The 20,403-nt window shown below is 47.3% G+C and overlaps 1 protein-coding gene across 12 annotated transcripts in view; it reads left to right on the top strand.

Annotated features, from left to right (window-relative positions):
• PTK2 (protein tyrosine kinase 2) overlaps window positions 1-20,201 on the top strand; it is a 262,366-nt gene extending 242,165 nt beyond the window's left edge. For all 12 annotated transcript variants that reach the window (XM_061172265.1, XM_061172261.1, XM_061172260.1 and 9 more), the window contains 6 exons: window positions 2,093-2,155; window positions 8,586-8,625; window positions 8,962-9,068; window positions 14,223-14,378; window positions 16,058-16,138; window positions 18,956-20,201. In XM_061172265.1, the coding sequence (XP_061028248.1) occupies window positions 2,093-2,155; window positions 8,586-8,625; window positions 8,962-9,068; window positions 14,223-14,378; window positions 16,058-16,138; window positions 18,956-19,168 (660 nt within the window). In that variant the 3' untranslated portion in view covers window positions 19,169-20,201. The remainder of the gene's footprint in view (window positions 1-2,092; window positions 2,156-8,585; window positions 8,626-8,961; window positions 9,069-14,222; window positions 14,379-16,057; window positions 16,139-18,955) is intronic.
• The last annotated feature ends 202 nt before the right edge of the window (window positions 20,202-20,403 follow it).

The raw sequence follows: 20,403 nt of genomic DNA, 5'->3' as shown, positions 1-20,403 counted from the left end.
GAACACAAGTGGACTTTACATAGATAGGCCTCCTTTAAGATTGAAACTCTGTCTTTGGAAAAGTATATCATTGGGGAATTGTGCACAAAGAAAAATAAGTCATTTCATGTATTTTATATGAAAGTAAAAGTAGATAATTCACGTAAATACATGAAACCCAGCACCTTACTGTATAAGCAAACAATATATGAACTGCTTTGGTTTAAGTAAAAACGTAAATAAAATATTTTCTGCATGTAGAAGATACTCACTAAATATTTGTTGCCTGATTGAATCCAGCTCGTGTCGCCTGTAGCAACCGGTTCTGCCTTTCTAAGCTTCACGTTCCTCCTCTGTAAAATCTTTTCTCCTTTGCACTTTTATTAATGCATTCCTTCAGCACATATTTACTAACCATCTCATATGTGCACATTTCTGTGCCAAGCACTTACTTAATCCTTATAATAACTGTGTGGGTGAGGAAATGGGTTAAGAGAGGTGAACCTTGTCCAAGGCAGCTTAGCATCTGTGAGAGGAAAAACAGAGATGTTCTACTACTTAGGGAAGGGGGAGGGGCAGATTGCAACAGGTGGCATTTTGTTTATTGATTGGCTGCAAGTTTTAAGTGAAGTCCAGCAGTGCTGGGGCACAGTCCATCACGGACAGAGGCAGGAGCAGCTTGGCAGCTGATACGCTCAATTTTTTAAATGTTTAAACCCTGTGACTCAGTAATTCAATTCTTAGAAATCTGTCCCCAGGAACTAATCAGGAATTTAGTCAAAGATTTGTATACAAAGATGTTTACCCACAGCCTATTTATACAGTTGAAATTTTGAAGATGGCCCAAATGGTCAACAAACAGCAGGAGAACTGTTTATTCTACTTGACACGTACGTGGCAGTGACTCAGTACTTTGCCAATATTAACTCGTTTAATCCTGACAAGGATTGGGGTAGTGCTCGGCAGGTGCTGTTATCGCCCCATCTTAGAGATGAAGAAGCTGAGGCCTGGGTCACACAGTTGGCAAGGGTGGGAGGCTGACCTGAGCCCCGATGGCTACTGCCAGAGCCCAGGCTGTTTCCACCTTTCTCTGTATGACAACATTCATGCTCTGGAATATTGTACAGTATTCTAACGTTTTTACCAATTTCCACTATATAATATTATATGAAGGTTATGAAATTATATGACATGGTTTCACTTTTGAAAACACACATTTAAAAGAAGGGAGAGATGAAGCTTGTTTCTCCATCAACACCCCCGACAGGTGCTTGCGGATGGTGTCCTCAGTGCTGGGCCCTCCTCAGGTGTAGAAAGTACGACGAATCTGACGTCAAGACGTTCTTTGTCTAACGAGGAAGTTGTTACTGCCTGATCTCTGCCAAATAGAGGGTCTGTAAGATACAGCGGACTGGCGGAGACTAAGTGATGAGCGGTCAGCCAGTGTGCCTGGCGGGGGCAGGGGGCAGGAGTCGGCGTGGCTGCCTGGGGACTCCGTGAAATCCATGCCATCGTGGGGCAGGCTGGGGCCGCCTCACAGCATTGCTTTCACAAGTAGAAAACCTACCAAGCTCCACACCTTGACAGCATGTGGCCTACTTTGTTAATCTTATGTTAATGAAGTTCATTTACTCTTACTTATATTAAGTCAAGATTTCTCTGTTTGGTTTCTGTATTCTGGATGCAGTGCCGGGGGAAAACTTGTCACTGGACCATTTGCTGCTTTGGCAAGACAGCCAAGTACATATAAGCCTTAACCTGCCAGGAAGCAGGCATTGGTGCCTCCTCCTGGGGTGGGGATTTTCTCGGTGAAGAAAACTCGGTTTGCTGCTAGGAAGAGAGGTGAAGTGCACATCTTCATGTGTCATATGGGACTAGGGCACAGGTGCCAGTCCTGTTAGCTATGCACATGTGCGGAGAAAGGGGCTTTGCTGGGGCAGCTGACCTGGGCTTGTCACCACTGGGCTTTGAGAATTTTTGTGAAACTGGGGAACTTTTAACTCTTCTTATTCAGAGGACAATTGTGTTACAAAAGGAAGAAACTTAGTACAGAAATATGTCAGTGGTTTTCAAACCAAGAATGAAACTGTTCGGTTTGCTTTCGTTTCTCTAGAAACCTGACGTGCGGCTCTCTCGAGGCAGCATCGACAGGGAGGATGGAGGTCCTCAGGGCCCGGTAAGCAGCTGCCCACGTTCTCATCAGGATCTGGACCACTTTGTGTCCTGGGATATCCAGGCTTACTAGCATTTGTCGTATGGAACACAATAATTCATTCTATAACTAAAATCAACGTTTTACCCAAGATTATTAAAACTTACAGTACGCAGCCCGACATGCGTATTTGGCTAGAAAAATTTCTACCCCGTTACTAATACACTCTTTTCAATAGTAAGCTGAACTCTCTGTGTCCTAAAGAAATACGTACACAAATTAACTGTTGCTACAAGTTGTCATCTGCTAAATTTTTATACTCTTGTTTCGTGTTTTATGAAAGTTTCCACAGTCACAGGAAACTTGTTCAAGCAAGATTTTTTTCTTCTGGGTGTTGTAAGGGGAAGTGCCTGAAATTCTCTTTAAAGACCTAGCTTATTATCATTATTCCAAATATATTTAAAGACCTAGCTTATTATCATTATTCCAAATATATTTAAAACCTGCTAGAAATATTCCCTGGTCTTCAGGGGAGAGTAGTTAAAATTGTTAGGATTTCCATTAGCAGATACCTGGTTAAAATAAATGCAGATTTCTTTAAAACTTAAAGAAATCCCCAGTAAAAAGGGGAAACCTGCACTTGCTGGGTAACGGACTTAGGGAGATAAATCTCCATCCACCCTAATAAGGCCTATGAGTAGAAATAAACCATTTCATTTCTAGACACACATGCATACACATACATACATACATGAGACTGTGTCGTCATCCAGCTCCGAGACGCATAGTTTTCCCTAGTCTGTGCTATAAAATCCAGCTCCCCCTAAGATCTGGCCCCTAGAAGATGTGTTCAGTCGCTAGCATGTGAAGGTTTGGCATTTCCCATAAGATATGCTGGCACAATGGGCTCTACAGACAGAATATTAGGCATTCCTTAGTCCATAAGTGCAAAATCACACTGTTCCCCAGTTAACATCTCCACATGCAGTGCTCTTTCCTTATACTGGAAAGATGACATGTAGCTGAAAGCATTCCCTCTAAGATCAGGAACAAGACAAGGGTGCTGACTCTCGTGACTTTTATTCAACATAGTATTGGAAGTACTAGCCACAGCAATCAGACAAGAAAAAGAAATAAAAGGAATCCAAATTGGAAAGGAAGAAGTAAAACTGTCACTGTTTGCAGATGACATGATACTTACATAGAAAATTCTAAAAATGCCACCAGAAAACTACTAGAGCTCATCAGTGAATTCGGTAAAGTTACAGGATACAAAATTAATATACAGAAATCTGTCACATTTCTGTAGATTAAGAATGAACTATCAGAGAAAATAAGGAAACAATCCCATTTACCATCACATCAAAAAGAGTAAGATACCTAGGATTAAACCTACCTAAAGAAGTAAAAGCCCTGGGGCTTCCCTGGTGGCGCAGTGGTTAAGAATCCACCTGCCAATGCAGGGGACATGGGTTTGAGCCCTGGTCCGGGAAGATCCCACATGCCGTGGAGCAACTAAGCCCATGCGCCACAACTACTGAGCCTGCGCTCTAGAGCCTGCGAGCCACAACTACTGAGCCTGCGTGCCACAACTACTGAAGCCCGCGCGCTTAGAGCTCATGTTCCACAACAAGAGAAGCCACCGCAATTAGAAGCCCGCGCACTGCAACGAAGAGTAGCCCCCGCTCGCCGCAACTAGAGAAAGGCTGCACGCAGCAACGAAGACCCAATGCAGCCAAAATAAATAAATAATTAATTTTTTAAAAAAAAGTAAAAGCCCTGTTCTCGGAAAACTAGAAGACACTGATGAAAGAAATTGAAGAGGACACAAACGGATGGAAAGATATACTGTGTTCTTGGATTGGAAGAAGTAACACTGTTAAAATGACCATACTACCCAAGGCAATCTACAGATTCAGTGCAATCCCTATCAAAATACTAATAGCATGTTTTATAAAACTAGAACAAATAATTTTAAAATATGTATGAAAACACAAAAGAACTCAAATAGCCACAACAATCTAGAGAAAGAAGAACAGAGCTGAAAGAATCACCCTCCCTGACTTCAGACTATACTACAAAGCTATAGTAATCAAAACAGTAAGGTACTGGCACAAAAACAGACATATAGATCAATGGAACAGAATCGAGAGCCCGGAAATAAACCCACGCACTTATGATCAATTAATGTATGACAGAGGAGGCAAGAATATACAATGGAGAAAAGACAGTCTCTTCAATAAGTGGTGCTGGGACAGCTGGACAGCTACATGTAAAAGAATGAAATTAGAACATTCTCCAACACCATATGCAAAAATAAACTCAAAATGGATTAAAGACTTTAAGATCAGGAACAAAAGGAAACAAAAAAATTTTAAAAATTTTTAAAGATTTTTAAGAGACCTAAATATAAGACCAGAAACCATAAAACTCTTAGAGGAAAACATAGGCAGAACACTGTTTGACATAAATCGTAGCAATATTTTTTTGATCTGTCTCCTAAAGCAAAGGAAATAAAAGCAAATATAAAGAAATGGGACCAGTTTAAACTTAAAAGCTTTTGCACAGCAAAGGAAACCATTGACAAAATGAAAAACAACCTACTGAATGGGAGAAAATATTTGCAAATGCTATGACTGATATTGGGTTAATATACAAAATATATAAACAGCTCATACAACTCAATGTCAAAAAAAACAAAGCAACCCAATTAAAAAATGGGCAGAAGACCTGAATAGACGTTTTTCCAAAGAGGAAATGCAGATGGCCAACAGACACATGAAAAGATGCTCACCATGGCTAATCATCAGAGAAATGCAAATCAAAAGCCCAGTAAGATATCACCTCACACTGGTCAGAATGGCCATTATCGAAAAGAACGCAAATAACAAATGTTGGTGAGGATGCGGAGAAAGGGGAACCCTTGTACACTGGTGGGAATGTAAATTGGTGCAGCCACTGTGGAAAACAGTATGGAGGTGTCAAAAAACTAAAAATAGAACTGCCATATGATTCAGCAATCCCACTCCTGGGCATATATCCAAAAAAACCCAGAAACATTAATTTGAAAAGATACATGCACTCCAGTGTTCATGGCAGCATTATTTATAATTGCCAAGATATGGAAGCAACCCAAGTTCATCAACAGATGAATGGATAAAGAAGCTGTGGTGTATATATACAATGGAATACTACTCAGCCATAAAAAATGAAATTTTGCCATTTGCAGCAACATGGATGGACTTGGAGGGTATTATGCTAAGTGAATAAGACAGACAAATATTGTGTAATATCACTTACAAACTAGTGGATATAACAAAAAGACTCAGATATAGAGAACAAACTAGTGGTTAACAGTGGAGAGGGACAATACAAGGGTAGGAGATTAAGAGGTATAAACTATTTTGTATAAAATCAGCTACAATGGGAATTCCCTGGCGATGCAGTGGTTAGGACTCGGCGCTTTCACTGCCAGGGCCCGGGTTCAATCCTTTGTCAGGGAACTAAGATCCCGCAAGTCACACGGTGCGGCCAAAAAAATCAGCTGCAAGGATGTATTGTAGAACACAGCGAATATAGCCAATATTTTATAATAACTACAAATGGAGCATAACCTTTAGAAATTGTGAATCACTACACTGTACACCTGTAACTTACAGTGTGCATCAAGATTTCTTCAATTAAAAAAATGATAACATACATTGAGCAGTTGGTCCCAAATTGTTAAGAGGAAAGAGTGAGAATAAGCATGAAAGTAAACCCTATTCAAGGGCCCAGCTATTTATAACATCACTAATAGGAACATTTTTTAGAAAAGGAAAATCCTGTTTGTTCCAAGATGTGGCATGTAGAAGGTACCCAGAACGTATGTGGAGTGAGTGAATGAATGAATGAATGAATGATGAGACAGAAGGATTATTGAGAAACACTTCGTGAAACAGACAACGCATGACGGGGCCGTTTGTGATCTCATAGTACTTGCCGCACGCCAGGCCTGGGTGACAGTAGGCGCGCTTAGTCCTGATGGAGCGGGTGCTGCGCTGGGTGCTTCCCTCCTGTCACCTCATGAGTCCTCAGCACTCCTGTCAGGTCAGGCGCCGTGCCATCCACACGCCACAAATGAGTCAACTGAGGCTCGTAGGAAACTTGCCCAAGGTCGCTGGTCCTCATGCCGGACGCCGGACAGGGCACTCAGCGTGACCAAGCTCCAGCCTGCTCTGCAGGCCTCTCCCCTCCAGGGTCTGGGTTAAGCTGTGGGGCTCATAACACACGCTGACGGTTGCTGGCTTTTCCGCTTTTATCCTTTACTAAGATAACTATTTGGTTTGGCCCACTTCTCAAAGTGCTCCAACTTAACACTTTTGAAAATGGGCCCCAGTTTCAGGAAGAAACGTTTGGCTGGAAAGCAGTGTAGACTGTCAGTAGGTCTGAGCTCGTTAATAGACTCTAGTCACTGCCTCACGGAAATTGGTCCCGTCTGTGTGCATAAAAAGTAAAAATAAAAACTATTTGGGGGCTTCCCTGGTGGTGCAGTGGTTGAGAATCTGCCTGCCAATGCAGGGGACACGGGTTCGAGCCCTGGTCTGGGAAGATCCCACATGCCGCGGAGCAACTGGACCCGTGAGACACAGTTACTGAGCCTGCGCGTCTGGAGCCTGTGCTCTGCAACAAGAGAGGCCACGATAGTGAGAGGCCCGCGCACCGCGATGAAGAGTGGCCCCCGCTCGCCGCAACTGGAGAAAGCCCTCGCACAGAAACGAAGACCCAACACGGCTAAAAATAAATAAATTAATAAATGTATTAAAATTTTTAAAAAAAACATATGTCTAAAAAAAAAAAACTATTTGGATTTTCAAAATAATATGCAAGTTGGCAGCATGTTCATTTTGTGACAACCCCCCCATAGGGGGTAAGTGTCACTAGCCTCCGCGTTCAAACGGGAAAACCAAAGCCTCAAACCGGTGAGTGACTCACTCTTCCAGGGCCAGCACTGCACACGCAGCAGAACCAGAGCCCGGCCCATCCCACTGCCCAGCCCGTCAGCCTCTGCACACAGGGACATACATAACATTTGTTGAACTGATCCAGAAAGTTCTGAGGATAGGATTTTCTAATTGTCGCACTTTCTTGTTCCCTGAGTATCAGGAAATTCTTTTAAGTCTTTTTACTGCTGGCCAGTGAGCACAGCACAGCATAGCCACAGTCTGTCTCTTTGCAGGGTTTTGGCCCACTTCCCACTGTGTCAAGGAGTCCTCCTTCTTCATACCTTCCCGCTCGGAGGGTTTCTCTAGTCTTTCAAATCGGGAGTGTTCAGTGGCCTGGTGGAAGCAGCTGTGATCCTGGGCAAGGAGCAGTTGTGACTGTGTGCCGTCTCATGGTCCTTTATTTTAAAAAAGTGGATGTCTACTCAGTAAAAGTAAAGCACCTTAAAGTATATGTATTTTAGCCAGTTTATTGTTTCAAAATAAGCAAGGAAAGTCCCTCTTTTCAAAAGGATATAGTTTGAAGATACTTTTCATTCAGTCAGCCTAGGATAAGTGGCTCTAATCGTAGCAGCAGGCGTGACGCCCTAGACTAGGGCTGGTCCTATGTGGACCTGCCTTTTTTCCTGTGCCTGGGGTGGTTTGGCTTCCTGGCTTGGCCTGTGGCTTGTCCAGAACGGATGGAGGTGTCACACCAGGTTCTTCAGGTGACAGTGACAACATAGACATCCCAGTGCTAGGAAACCTCTTCTCATCGTCATTGTGCCTGATGGCACTCCTTCTTGTAATCAGAGAAGGAGGGGGTGGGGGAGAGTTTCCGGACACAGGACAGATTTCACACCCATGAAGTTGAACTGGAGACTTCCATGGGCATAATTTCTTTAAAGAAAATTTGAAATTGGTGTGACCACCCCTGACCGTGTTCCCATCGTGATTCCTTCTATCGCAGCCCTTATCCCATACCCCATTGGCATTATTTGCTTATTAGCCTAATCCCCTGTCCCCACCTGAGGCCTTGAAGGCAGGCCCCTCCCCCGTCTTGTTGGCCTTTTTTTTTTTTTTAATTTTTATTTATTTATTTACTTATTTATGGCTGTGTTGGGTCTTCGTTTCTGTGCGAGGGCTTTCTCTAGTTGCGGCAAGTGGGGGCCACTCTTCATCGCTGTGCGCGGGCCTCTCATTATCGCGGCCTCTTGCTGCGGAGCACAGGCTCCAGACGCGCAGGCTCAGTAATTGTGGCTCATGGGCCTAGTTGCTCCGCGGCATGTGGGATCTTCCCAGACCAGGGCTCGAACCCATGTCCCCTGCATTGGCAGGCAGATTCTCAACCACTGCGCCACCAGGGAAGCCCTGGTCTTTGACCCCAGCATTTAGCCCAGGGGTCAAGGGGGTGGGTGGAGAGGGTGGGCAGGGGAGGCCGTTATCCTGTTGTGCGCCCTGCTGCACTGACCCGGCTTTTTCTTTTCCCACAGACTGGAAACCAGCACATATATCAGCCTGTGGGCAAACCAGGTAAATGAAGAAATGAAAGGAGTGTCACAAGATTTGTATAATTTGGAGGGAGGGGGGTTTTGATGTATAGTTTCTTAGCTTTGAAAAACCTCTTGTTGTGTTAACACTCTTCCCCCTACAGACCATAGCAAGTATGATGTTTACCAAATTCAGCCCACGACTAGAATGTTGGAAAACAGACTTTACTGCTCTAATGCATCAGAAACACCTCTGTAGGGTGCCTTCTCCGAGATTAGCTTCTGTTGTAATAACACGAATCCGTGTTTGTTTGTTTGTGGGTTGTTTCCATTCTCTTCATTAATGTACATTACGTAATGGGACTCATTCCTTTACCAGATCCTGCAGCTCCACCAAAGAAACCACCACGTCCCGGAGCTCCCGGGCACCTGAGCAGCCTTGCCAGCCTCGGCAGCCCCGGGGACAATTACAATGAGGGTGTCAAGGTGAGCGCCAGAGCCTGTGCGCAGCCCAGGACCCCACGGAGCCTTTCGCTCTGGGCGATGACCCTGCGATGTGCAGTGGAGTCGGGGCTCGGTGGGATTGGGAGGGCTCCTTGGTCGGCTCCAGACTCCTCTGAGTCAGGACAAACTTTACTGGAGAATTCTCTTTTCTGTTTTCCTCTCATGTGATAGATTCTAGGGCCTCAGTCAGATCTTAACATTCTGAAGACATTTTCCTCTTATCAGACAGAATGTTTCTTTGAGATAAAAGTGCTGGGGTGGCTTCTGGTTTTACAAATGAATCAAACCAGGACGCCTGGGGAAAGCAAGGCCTTCTGTAGGCTCAGTGTCTCCAAGTGTGTCCGTGTGGCCTAGTGGGCGACTTCCATCCTTTGCCGTCTGGGGCCAGCGTGTGTAAAGCAGTGTGTGCTGGGGACCACAGCCACCTCCTCTGTGTGCCCATTTAAGGAGAGGGGTACACTCCACTTTCCATTAGGTCAGTTATCTCTCAAAATATGTCCTACTTCTCAATTCTGATACATTTTGTCTTCACATTTTATTTATTTATTTTATTTATTAATTTATTTATTTATCTTTGGCTGCATTGGGTCTTCGATGCTGCGTGTGGGCTTTCTCTAGTTGCGGCGAGCAGGGGCTACTCTTCATTGCGGTGCGCAGGCTTCTCATTGCAGTGGCTTCTCTTGTTGCGGAGCACGGGCTCTAGGCGCACGGGCTTCAGTAGTTGTAGCATGCGGGCTCAGTAGTTGTGGCTCACGGGCTCTAGATTGCAGGCTCAGTAGTTGTGTCGTACAGGCTTAGTTGCTCCGTGGCACGTGGGATCTTCCCAGACCAGGGATGGAACCCATGTCCCCTGCATTGGCAGGCAGATTCTTGACCACTACGCCACCAGGGAAGTCCCTGTCTTCACATTTTAATATCTCTAAAATCAAGACGGTGTGTTGATTTAACTGGCATTTTTTTCCTTCTTCGTGGTGCATAGAAAAAGGTACATCTTAGAATTCAATAGCTATGGGATCAGTTAAGATAAGCTTTGTTTCACTAATAACCACCATTCATTGAGTGCCACCTGCTGTGGCAGACCCTGCCCCATGTATTTTAAATCCTCACATCAGCCTCACGGAATTGGTGGTCTTACTATTGTTCCCACCTGTGGCATGAGGCGGCTACAGTTCCCAGAGGTTACAGGGCGTGTTCAAGGTTACGGCCTCCCCATAGCTGGACCAGCACCTAGTGGCAGACCTGGCTTTCCGCACACACACACGTGCTGCCGCTCCAGGTTTACCCCCAGAGCCAAGCGGCTGATTCCTGGATAGAAACAGGTGTAGTGCCATCTTAGCGAGTCAGAGAGGTTGTCCCCAGGCAGAGAAAATGTCATCTCCAGTTGCGAGCCATCCTACAGCTGGAGGGCGGTGACCAGTAGTGAAGCAGCTGGCACTGTCTGGGACCAGTCTGCTCCCTGCGGAGCCTAACACAGGAACCATGGCGCCAGAGGCGCCCCTGCACCAAGGGTCGGGCAGTCAGCTCCTGGAAATCAGGGTGCTGGTCCTGGGGGCTGCCTGGGGCTTGGCTCCCCCAGCTTCTGGGCCTCCAGGCCCAAGAAGCCTCCCTGCAGTTCCACTAGCACTACAGAGGAGCAAAGGAGGATACACCCTTTCCCAGTGTGGTTTCTTGACATAAATTTTAAAAGGAAAGAGAGAAATTGGGTTAATGAACTTTTTTCATTTTTCATAAGCAACAGAAGAAACTTTCAAAAGGACTTGTATTGCAATGAAAAGCCAACTTTAAAAGTGGATCAGATACCAGCTTAGAATTCTGACCTATATTCATTTTTTACATTTGAATAAATATAATTGGGAAATACCCTTATTATAGGGTATTGAGCAAGTAGAAATCTTTATGGAAAGGAATCTTTTAAGTGTGCTTACTTAAAGTACACTCAGGAGGGGACTTCCCTGGCAGTCCAGTGGTTAAGAATCCACCTTCCAATGCAGGGGACACGGGTTCGATCCCTGGTGGGGGAACTAAGATCCCACATGCTGCGGGGCATCTAAGCCTGCGCTCTAGAGCCCGCGCGCCACAACTGCTGAGCCCATGCACCACAACTAGAGAGAAGCCCGTGCGCTGCAACAAAGAGCCTGTGCACCACAATTAAGACCCCATGCAGCCAAATAAATAAATATTTTTTAAAAATACACTCAGGGGACTTCCCAGGTGGCACAGTGGTTAAGAATCCGCCTGCCAATGCAGGGGACACGGGTTCGATCCCTGGTCCGGGAAGATCCCACATGCTGTGGAGCAACTAAGCCCGTGCGCCACAACTACTGAGCCTGCACTCTAGAGCCCGCGAGCCACAGCTACTGAGCCTGCATGCTGTAACTACTGAAGCCCGCGCGCCTAGAGCCCGTGCTCCGCAACAGGAGAAGCCACGACAATGAGAAGCCCGTGCACTGCAACGAAAAGTAGCCCCCGCTTGCTGCAACTAGAGAAAAGCCTGCGCACAGCAACGAAGACCCAACATGGCCAAAAAAAAAAAAAAAAAAAAATACACTCAGTAAACATTTTTTAATAATTAGTAAGTGTGAAGTATATGTCTCTACTTTTTCATGACATGTCTGTTTGGTAGAGGTTATCAAATCCAGCCTGAAAGAACAGTACTCTTTTAATACAGAAATGCTTACCTTTACCTGGGTGTAACTGAAGTAGTTCATCCAACTCATAGCCAGAAATCAGTCTCAGTTTCTCCTTGGTGGCTTTACATTTCGGCTCTGAATTATCGGAGTCTTTGAGGACCCCCCCCCACCTCAAGTGGTTGGGACTGGCTGCGTCCCTGCGGGCAGTGGTGTGTCCTAACTGCCTGCCAAGGGGCCTCCAAGTGGTCAAGCTCCAGGAAGTAGGAAGCCAGTGACAGCTGTGTCTGCACACCAAGCTGGTGGCTTTGGGAGGGCCCCTGTGAACGGCCCCTGGAAGCTTTGTGACAGCGCTTCTGTGACAGTTGGGCACAGGGTGAACACAAAAGAGCAGAAGCTTTGAACGGGTTAGAGCAAACCACCCTCACCTCCTGGAGTCCAGAACTGTAGTTCTTCTTGATGGAGCCCCAGCTGCCGCGCCTCCTGAGGAAACGCGGCCTTTTACGTTGATCCCCTTTGAGCTGGCCCTCCTGCCCCATTCAGCATCTCAGTGCAGAAGGTAAAATGCTGACACGGCTTCTCTTGGAAGTGATGCTGCTATGAATAACCTCCCTTTTTCTAGTGCACAGAAAATAGACAGTGTGGAGAGTTGGACCTCAGAATTTAGGATTCTGCTAAACTTCTATACCAAAGGGTATACTTTTTTCAGACAATTCTAAGGAAAGGTCAAGAAATCCATATTTCTCTCAATTAACTTTGCCTATTATGTTACAGTAGAATAGGCTTGGTTTAAACTGTAGAGTAAAAAAACATTAAAATTTCTAAGTTTAAAGTAAAGGAACCCAACCATAAGAACTGGTTCAAATGAAGGGTTTTATGTTTTAGTTTTTAAAATAAGCTCCTGATATCTTTAAACACAGCCCCAAGCCAGGCATCTGTATTACAGCAGGCTGGCTAGGTCGAAGGCCATTTCCAGGGATGTTGGATGTTGGGGCCAGGCCCAGGGAGTGAGGGTGTGCAGTTTCTCCAGAATCACACAGATGTCCAATGGGCAGCTTTCCGTGAATACAAGCATAGATACACTTTCTTTCTTTTTAAAGACCCTTAATTCTTTGGATTCTTGCACGGCTGCCAGATTGTCATTCTCGGGCTTTGCATGTTGTTTTCCTCATTTATTTGTGAAAACAAGCATGGTGCATGGCAGACCCCTACTGAGTGCGCGGGTGCCCTGAACAGACGGCCCAGCGGCTACACGTTGATGGCCCGCGAACTGAGCCGACAGGCAGAAACTCTCCTCTTGTTCTGCTCATGTGTTTTTACGGGGGTTTTGTCTGCTGCCTTTATTAATATTGTTTTTCTTTTTTCCCTTTCTCTGATAAATTTCTTTAACTTGTCCTCACCTTCCGTTCAACAATAGCCGTGGAGGGTAAGCACATGGTATCTGTGTGTCTGTCCAGCTCTCTATCGCACCCCGCTCTGCATGCGACTCTGGACCAGGAATCGGGAAGCCTGGGGAGGGCGCTTTTGCTTGGTTTGTCACCAAAAGCGGCATTTGTATTTGCCCAAGAGTGAGACGTGAACATCTCCGCAGGGAGGGAACGTTCTCGTCCCTTTGTGTCTCAGGGCTCAGGGGTGGGCACCCAGAGTTGAGCACTGGCAGCAGATTGATGGATGAACAACTGTTGGGCGCCGTCATTTAGTCTTCTCCAAGTAGCCGTGTGCAGTCCTTTTCGTGCCTAGCGTGGCCAACTCGACCTTTTCAGTACGCTGAAGGTTCCCTAGAGGCCCTTGTGCAGCCTTCTGGGCTCAGGTTGTCTTGGATAACATTTGTTGAAGTCTCTCTGTGCCCGGGCCCTGGGACGGGCAGTTTTACATATGTTCACCCCCATCACAGCTGCGGGTGAGGGGGCAGTGCCCGCCCCCCACCAACAGAGCAGCACCCGCACAGCTCCCACGTCAGCAGCGTTCTGGAAGCAGATGGTGTCCGTTTAAAGAAGACTTGCATTTGCCCACTTTTCATAACCATAAAAGGAATACACGTTTCCATTTAGGTGGTTTGAAGGCAACTAAGCTGAGCCATACAGGTTTTACTGCAAAATTCAAACTAAGTGGAAATTCTTATAGTCTCAATGTAGAACACTTGACCCCTTAGCCAACTGTCTCTAAATCCTCAGAGAGATGTAAAATATCTGGATTCTTTCTCTTTTGGTGAATGATTTTGGGGGGACAATGAATCACTTCTCTGAATGAATCCGGGGCTTTTAGTATAATGTGTGTGATTCCATCTCATTTCCTTTAACTGAGCTCAAAGTTAGAAAAGTGCTTTATTTATTTGTCACTTGGATGAATTGCTTTGCTGTCATCCTCAAGCTGAACTGTGTCCCCTAAGACAAGAAGATCAGTTATGTGATCTGCTTTGATCTCTTTTAAAGACCCTTTCTAACCTAGTTGCAGTGATATGACGCCATCTGCTGGAGGATAGAAAGATAACCGGCTTCTGTGTTGACAGCTTCAGCCCCAGGAAATCAGCCCCCCTCCCACTGCCAACCTGGACCGCTCCAATGACAGGGTGTACGAGAACGTGACGGGCCTGGTGAGAGCGGTCATCGAGATGTCCAGCAGGATCCAGCCAGCCCCGCCAGAGGAGTATGTCCCCATGGTGAAGGTGAGCTCAGCCCCGTCACGTGGAGCAGGAGGCGTTCCCTGTGCCCTTCAGGCCCAGCCTGACTCTTCAGAAGGTCTGCATCATGTGGTGATCATGGCCATTCCCGACCTTGACCCCGGAATGTCCTGAGCAACAGAGTCTGTCAATAACTGCTGCTCATACATGTGATCTTGAGTGAGGAAAGATGCAGAATACTCACAGTCTGATGCCATTATGACTTAGGGGAGGTAATTACAGTGTTAAAGTGCCAAGACAGATGACACTTGGAGACCCTGCTTTCAGTTCTTTTGGGCATTTACTCAGAAGTGGAATTGCTGGATCGTATGGTAGTTCTATTCCTAATTTTTTGAGGACACACCATACTGTTTTCCACAATGGCTGCACCAATTTACATTCCCATCAGCAGTGCACAAGGGTTCTAGTTTCTCTCCATCCTCACTAACACTTTTTATTTTGTTTTTTTTTTTTTTTTTTTTTGATAGTAGCCATCCTAATGTGTGTGAGGTGGTACCTCACTGTGCTTTTGATTTGCATTTCCCTGATGATTAGTGAGGTTGAACATCTCTTTGTGTGCTTTTTTGTGTTGGCCATTTGTGTGTCATCTTTGGAGAAATGTCTGTTCAAGCCGTTTGCCCACTTTTTAATAAGGTTGTTTGGCTTTTTGTCGTTGAGTTGCAGGACTGAACACCGTTTTTAGTGTACCAATGAGCAATCTCTGGAACGGCTTCTTTTAAACCATCAATGTGGAGTAGCTGCTTGGAAGCCGTGATGTTTTGTGGGCAGCACAGTTAATCCATTCTGGTTTCTTTTTTAGGCTATACTCCCATACACTTATAACCGAAGTTCTTAAGGGTGAACTTGCGTGAACCACAGACGGGTTTTAAAAAAATACTAATAAACTCAACAATATACAAAAGCAATCAAAATTTTGTACATAATAAGACTTTTTATGGTGATTTTATAGAAGCTGCTTTTTTAACCGTATTACTTTGGCAAAATGACACTCTTTTTGTTGATCCAGTGTCAATAACTAGCATGTCCTTACTGGTCTTGTTCATACTGCATGTATAACTTAGCACCTGAGTCATTACATAGTTGACCCTCATAAAAATGACAGCGACAAACATTTTTAACTCTAACGTCATATCGTTTTTAATCACAATTGGTCCCTTTAAGCTCCGAGTGGCAGGGGGAGGGCTATTGTGCTCCGTGTACATAGTGGACGAAGCCCTGGGGTCAGAATGGCCTCCATAGCAGACTGCCACCTGTCGTTCCCACGTGTGGCAGCAGTTACATCCTTTTTGGTGGCCCACGAGGCTTTGGAAAGCACTGGGGAGAGAAGAGAGTCATGGAGCACACGTGGCCCCAGCACCGCCTTCCCCGGGCATCCTTGCGGCTTTTCTTACATGAGCCTCCATTCCCCTGTTCCCCAGACAGTAGAGCAGTGAGTATTCAGAGATCTGAATCTGGGGGAAATTGCCTCATAACTTAATGAGATCAGGCTCAGCACTGTGGAAAAGAAATACAGAAATTTTCCTAAAAAAAAAAGAAAGAAAGAAATTTTCCCTAAAGTGGTGAAAAGGAAATGAAAAATCATGTAACTGGAAGGAAACACTGTCATTGCTGGCGTGAAACTCCTTGACGTGCATCCTAACGCTGGGTGTGGTCCTGTCTGTTAGGAAGTCGGCTTGGCCCTGAGGACGCTGTTGGCCACCGTGGATGAGACCATTCCCGTCCTGCCCGCCAGCACCCACCGAGAGGTAGGGCCTCATCCAGAGGGCAGTGTGGCGGGGGGAGCACAGCGCGCGCTCTGCAGGCGTGACCTCCTGGCCGGGCCCCAGGTCGGGACTCCGGCGCCTGGCCGTCCACCTTCGGGGCCGTGTGGAGCCACCGCACCGCGTGTGGGGTCCTGGCCTGAAGGACGGGGCGTCTGTGAGGACATGTGGGGAGTGCAGGATTGGGGCTGCTGCCGCCCTGGAACCCTCCAGAGAGAGGACGGAGGCTGTGGAAACGGACCGCGAGAGGCATCCTGCCCTCCTTCCTCGAATTCCTCTGGAAAAATTTGAGTTTGCAAGTGACCTTGGTTTTCCACTTAAAGCAACGATATAAACATTCCTCGTAACTAGTAAATAGGCTTAGCGTTGGGGTCTGCACCCAGCCCTGCTCACTTCCCGCGCCTCGCCCTTCCAGCTCCAGCGTCCACTTTTCTGCTTTCTCTCTCGGGGTGCGTGATCTGTCCTTCCCCCAGCAGGCACTCTGCTTGTTTTTGTTCTCTTAGTTTTTACTGTGAAATGATTTCAAACTTGCGGAAAAGCCCTGAGAGCAGCACCGAGAGCTTGCAAGCACCCTCGCCCTGATCGCGCCGCCTTCACCGTCTGGGCCGTCTGCGGCCTCTCTCTGCACGCGCAGGCTTTACTTCTCCAGAGCCACCTGCGGCTGGTTGTGCGCATCTCGCCCTCTTACCTTTAGTGTTTGCGTTTGTGTTTTCGAATAACGGGCCGTTCTCTTACCCTGCACGGTCACCACGTCCTGGAATTTAACACTGGCCAGCGTGCTCATCTGTCAGCAGGTGGTGGTCTGGGTTCACCAGTCACCCCAGTAATGCTTCTCCCTCTGGCTGGAGACGGCCTGGGGCTCACGTGGCCCCTGACACCGCCCAGCGTGTCTGTGCGCCTCTCTCCTGGGGCAGCCCCTCAGCCCCGCGCTGTCTTCTGCGACAGAGTGTAGGCCCCCTGTGTTCCAGAGGCTCCCTGACGTGGAGCTGAGGGAAGTTCTCTAAAGGCTGATGCTTCCTCCCGGTCAGGCTGAGGTTTTACATCTGCGGTGAGGCTGCGTCCTCCTCGGAGGTCGTGTCCGAGGGCAGCACGCCCAGCAGGGTGTCTGGACACGCGGGGCCGTCGGGCACAGCTCCTGCAGCTGGTCCTGTAAGTGGCATCAGTTCACCTGCATGACACCTCTTAAATCATTTTGGAAAATGCCTCTGACTGGTGTCACCACGTAACTTAATATTTCTCTCCAGTTCGGAGATTAGCTAGTTTATCTGCTTTAGTAGAAATTTAATTGGTTTTCCACAATGAGCAAGGATTTTGCCCCCAAATGAAGACGCTCCAGGTGCCAGAGGCAAGCAAGTGGTATCCTAATGGATGGATATTTTGGCAGGACCATTTCTAACTTGCTATGTGAGCTGATAACGGCTGCAGTGACCTCTGTGTACCTGGTTCTTCTGCACGCCGTGTGCTCCTTCCTGCTCCCCTCCCGCCCTCTGGACCCAGCTGTCCCTGACCTCTCTACTGCACCCGCCCAGGGGTCACCGGAGGCCATCCCCCCACCGCCCTGACCCCTTGGCGAGACCCCTGGAGTTTCAGAGCCTTGCCCGCCCCACCCCCAGGCTTTCTTTGCTGCCCCGATGGTGGCCGCCCCCAAGGTGCTCCCCGGACTTGTGTTTTAGAGATGCCTTTTCTCCTTGGCAGGGCTCCCCACGCCCACAGATCCAGATGCTTGAGGCCCTCACCCTCTGTGCTGTGAGCAGGCCCACTCCCTGTGCCCCGGGCGCTAGCTGTCCGCGGGACGTCTGCCGCTGTAGCACATTCTGCTTGCAGGGTCAGTGGGACCAGCATGCACTCACCACCCTGCCCAGCACGAACCACACGCGCGCGCGCACACACACGTACACCGTGCCGACAGCCTGTGTCACCCATGAGTCTCAGGTCGGGCCTTGCTTCTCCATCCTCACGGCCACGTCCGCTCTTCCCTGAGGTATCACAGCAGCCTCTCAGCTGCGTACTCCACCTCTGGGCTCTCCCTGCCCTTCCGTTTACTTTCCGCACTGCCACCAGAGCCCTGTCTCGATTATGTTATTCCCCTTCCTAAAATTCCTTAGGCCTCCCCGTTGCTAAGTTCAGCAGGACCAAGGTGAACGTGGGGGGCTTACGAGGCCCTTCACGGAGGAAGCCGGCCGGCTCTCGCAGTCTCGGCCGCATGCAGGCGAGTTCTCCTCTGTGGAGTCTCCGCCCCTCTCAGAAGGAGTGAACTGCTCCTCCCCGGGCCCATTTCTGTGGCGTGATTCTCCCGTGTGTGATGGGCAGCTCTGTGCGTGCTTCCCCCACACTGGGCTGTGAGCACAGACACACTGGGTCACTCTTGCGTCCATGACTCCAAGGGCCTTGTGTACAGTAAGTGCTCGCTGACTGTTGAAAGAGCACGTGGCTAGATTGCCTCTGGTTAAGTACACAGGTCGGAGGGATCGCGAGACACCCCAAGCAAAGCTCTCCAGCCCTGTGGCTCCTTCCACCGCCCCTGCCCCCGCTTCCCACCTCTGATCCGCTTGGAAGGGTCTAGAGTTTACATCAGAGTGGAGCAAGTGTGTGGTGACATCCTTGAACCATCTCCTGCATAGCAAAGGAAGGTCTTGGAGCAGGTGCAGTAGAGAGCGTGCGGGCCTGGAGGTGAAGACCAGGTTCTGTCTTGTTTAAGGGGAAGGAAGAAAGTTTCTTCTCCTGGAGGCACCTAAGAAAAGCGCCTAAGAATGCCCTGAGTGTTGGCCGCAGGAGGCTCTCCTGACCCTCTTGTCCTTGCAGATTGAGATGGCCCAGAAGCTGCTGAACTCCGACCTGGGGGAGCTCATCAACAAGATGAAGCTGGCCCAGCAGTATGTCATGACCAGCCTGCAGCAGGAGTACAAGAAGCAGATGCTGACGGCCGCGCACGCCCTGGCCGTGGACGCCAAGAACCTGCTCGATGTCATCGACCAGGCCAGACTGAAGGCCCTGGGGCAGACGAGGCCGCACTGAGCGCCGGGGCCTGCTCCCCGCTCCGCCGCCACCAGCAGCGAGGCTCTGCCCGGCCGTGGGCGCCAGCACTCACAGCGCCAACGCTCTGGCTGAGGCTGGTTGAAAATCTCATATAAGTTTAACCGCATTTTGATGTGGGTTGTTTTGGTTTTGGTTCTTTAATCATGGTGTTCAGAAAAGTCCGGGATCCAAAATGTGGCATTTTTCTGAGAATAAAAATTGTACCTGAGAAGCTTTTAAAGAATCATGAAGAACAGATTTTGTTCACATCAGGATGTGCTTTCGTGGAAGCGGCCGAGGCAGTGATGCACTGGTTCCTGAACTGGCTGGACTGGTCCTTGGAAGAAGACAGGAGGAAGCGGAGGATTCCAGGAAACCCAAGGGGCTGAGAATCCCTTTGCCAACCGCAGACTTCCTCTCCAGGCTGGGATTTTTGTCGTTAGAACACTGTTCAGTTGCAATATGCTAATACCACTTTACAAAGAAAGAATATAAAAGCTCTATTTTGAAGACTTGAGTAATTTCAGAAAAAAACTACAACCCTCTTGTCTTTCCTGCCTTTTACTTTCATGTGAGTATGTGAAGCATTTGGTTGGAAACTAGCTGTAGAACACACTAAAAACTTTTGTCTTTTTTCACCAGAATAATGTGCCAGTTTTTTGTAGCGATGTTATTTCTCTTGGAAGCAGAAATGCTTTGTACCAGAGCACCTCCAAACTGCATTGGGAAGAAGTTCTGGAACCATCCCTGTTTTCCATTTTTATATAATTTATAAAGAAAGATTAAAGCCATGTTGACTATTTTACAGCCACTGGAGTTAACTAACCCTTCATTGTGTCTGTCTTCCCAGGAAAGAATTGGGCAAAACAGAGATGTGGTTTCCTTTTGATGTCCAGTTTTACCATCCATTCTGTTAAATAATTTTGAAAAATATGCCCTCTCTTTAGTTTGTTGGGGGATATAAATTATTCTCAGGAAGAATATAATGAACTGTACAGTTACTTTGACCTATTAAAAAGGTGTTACCAGTAAAGTGCTTGGTGTAATATCCTTTCTTTTGGTTTTGTTCCTTCAGATCATTTGAAATTTCTCAGGTGACTTGTCAGATAAACTAACATACAGGAAAGCTCTCGATAATGATTAGTTTCTTTTATTCTTTGTCTTGTTGGCAAGTCAAGAACACTCCCCGTAAGTTAACCTTCTTGTTCCATCTTCATGGTTAAATGCAGAAACCG

This window comes from Eubalaena glacialis, chromosome 17 (assembly GCF_028564815.1).
Source record: "Eubalaena glacialis isolate mEubGla1 chromosome 17, mEubGla1.1.hap2.+ XY, whole genome shotgun sequence".
NCBI classification, from domain to species: domain Eukaryota; kingdom Metazoa; phylum Chordata; class Mammalia; order Artiodactyla; family Balaenidae; genus Eubalaena; species Eubalaena glacialis.
Note: the sequence above shows the minus strand (reverse complement) of the source record. Positions and strands in the feature narration are given on the sequence as shown.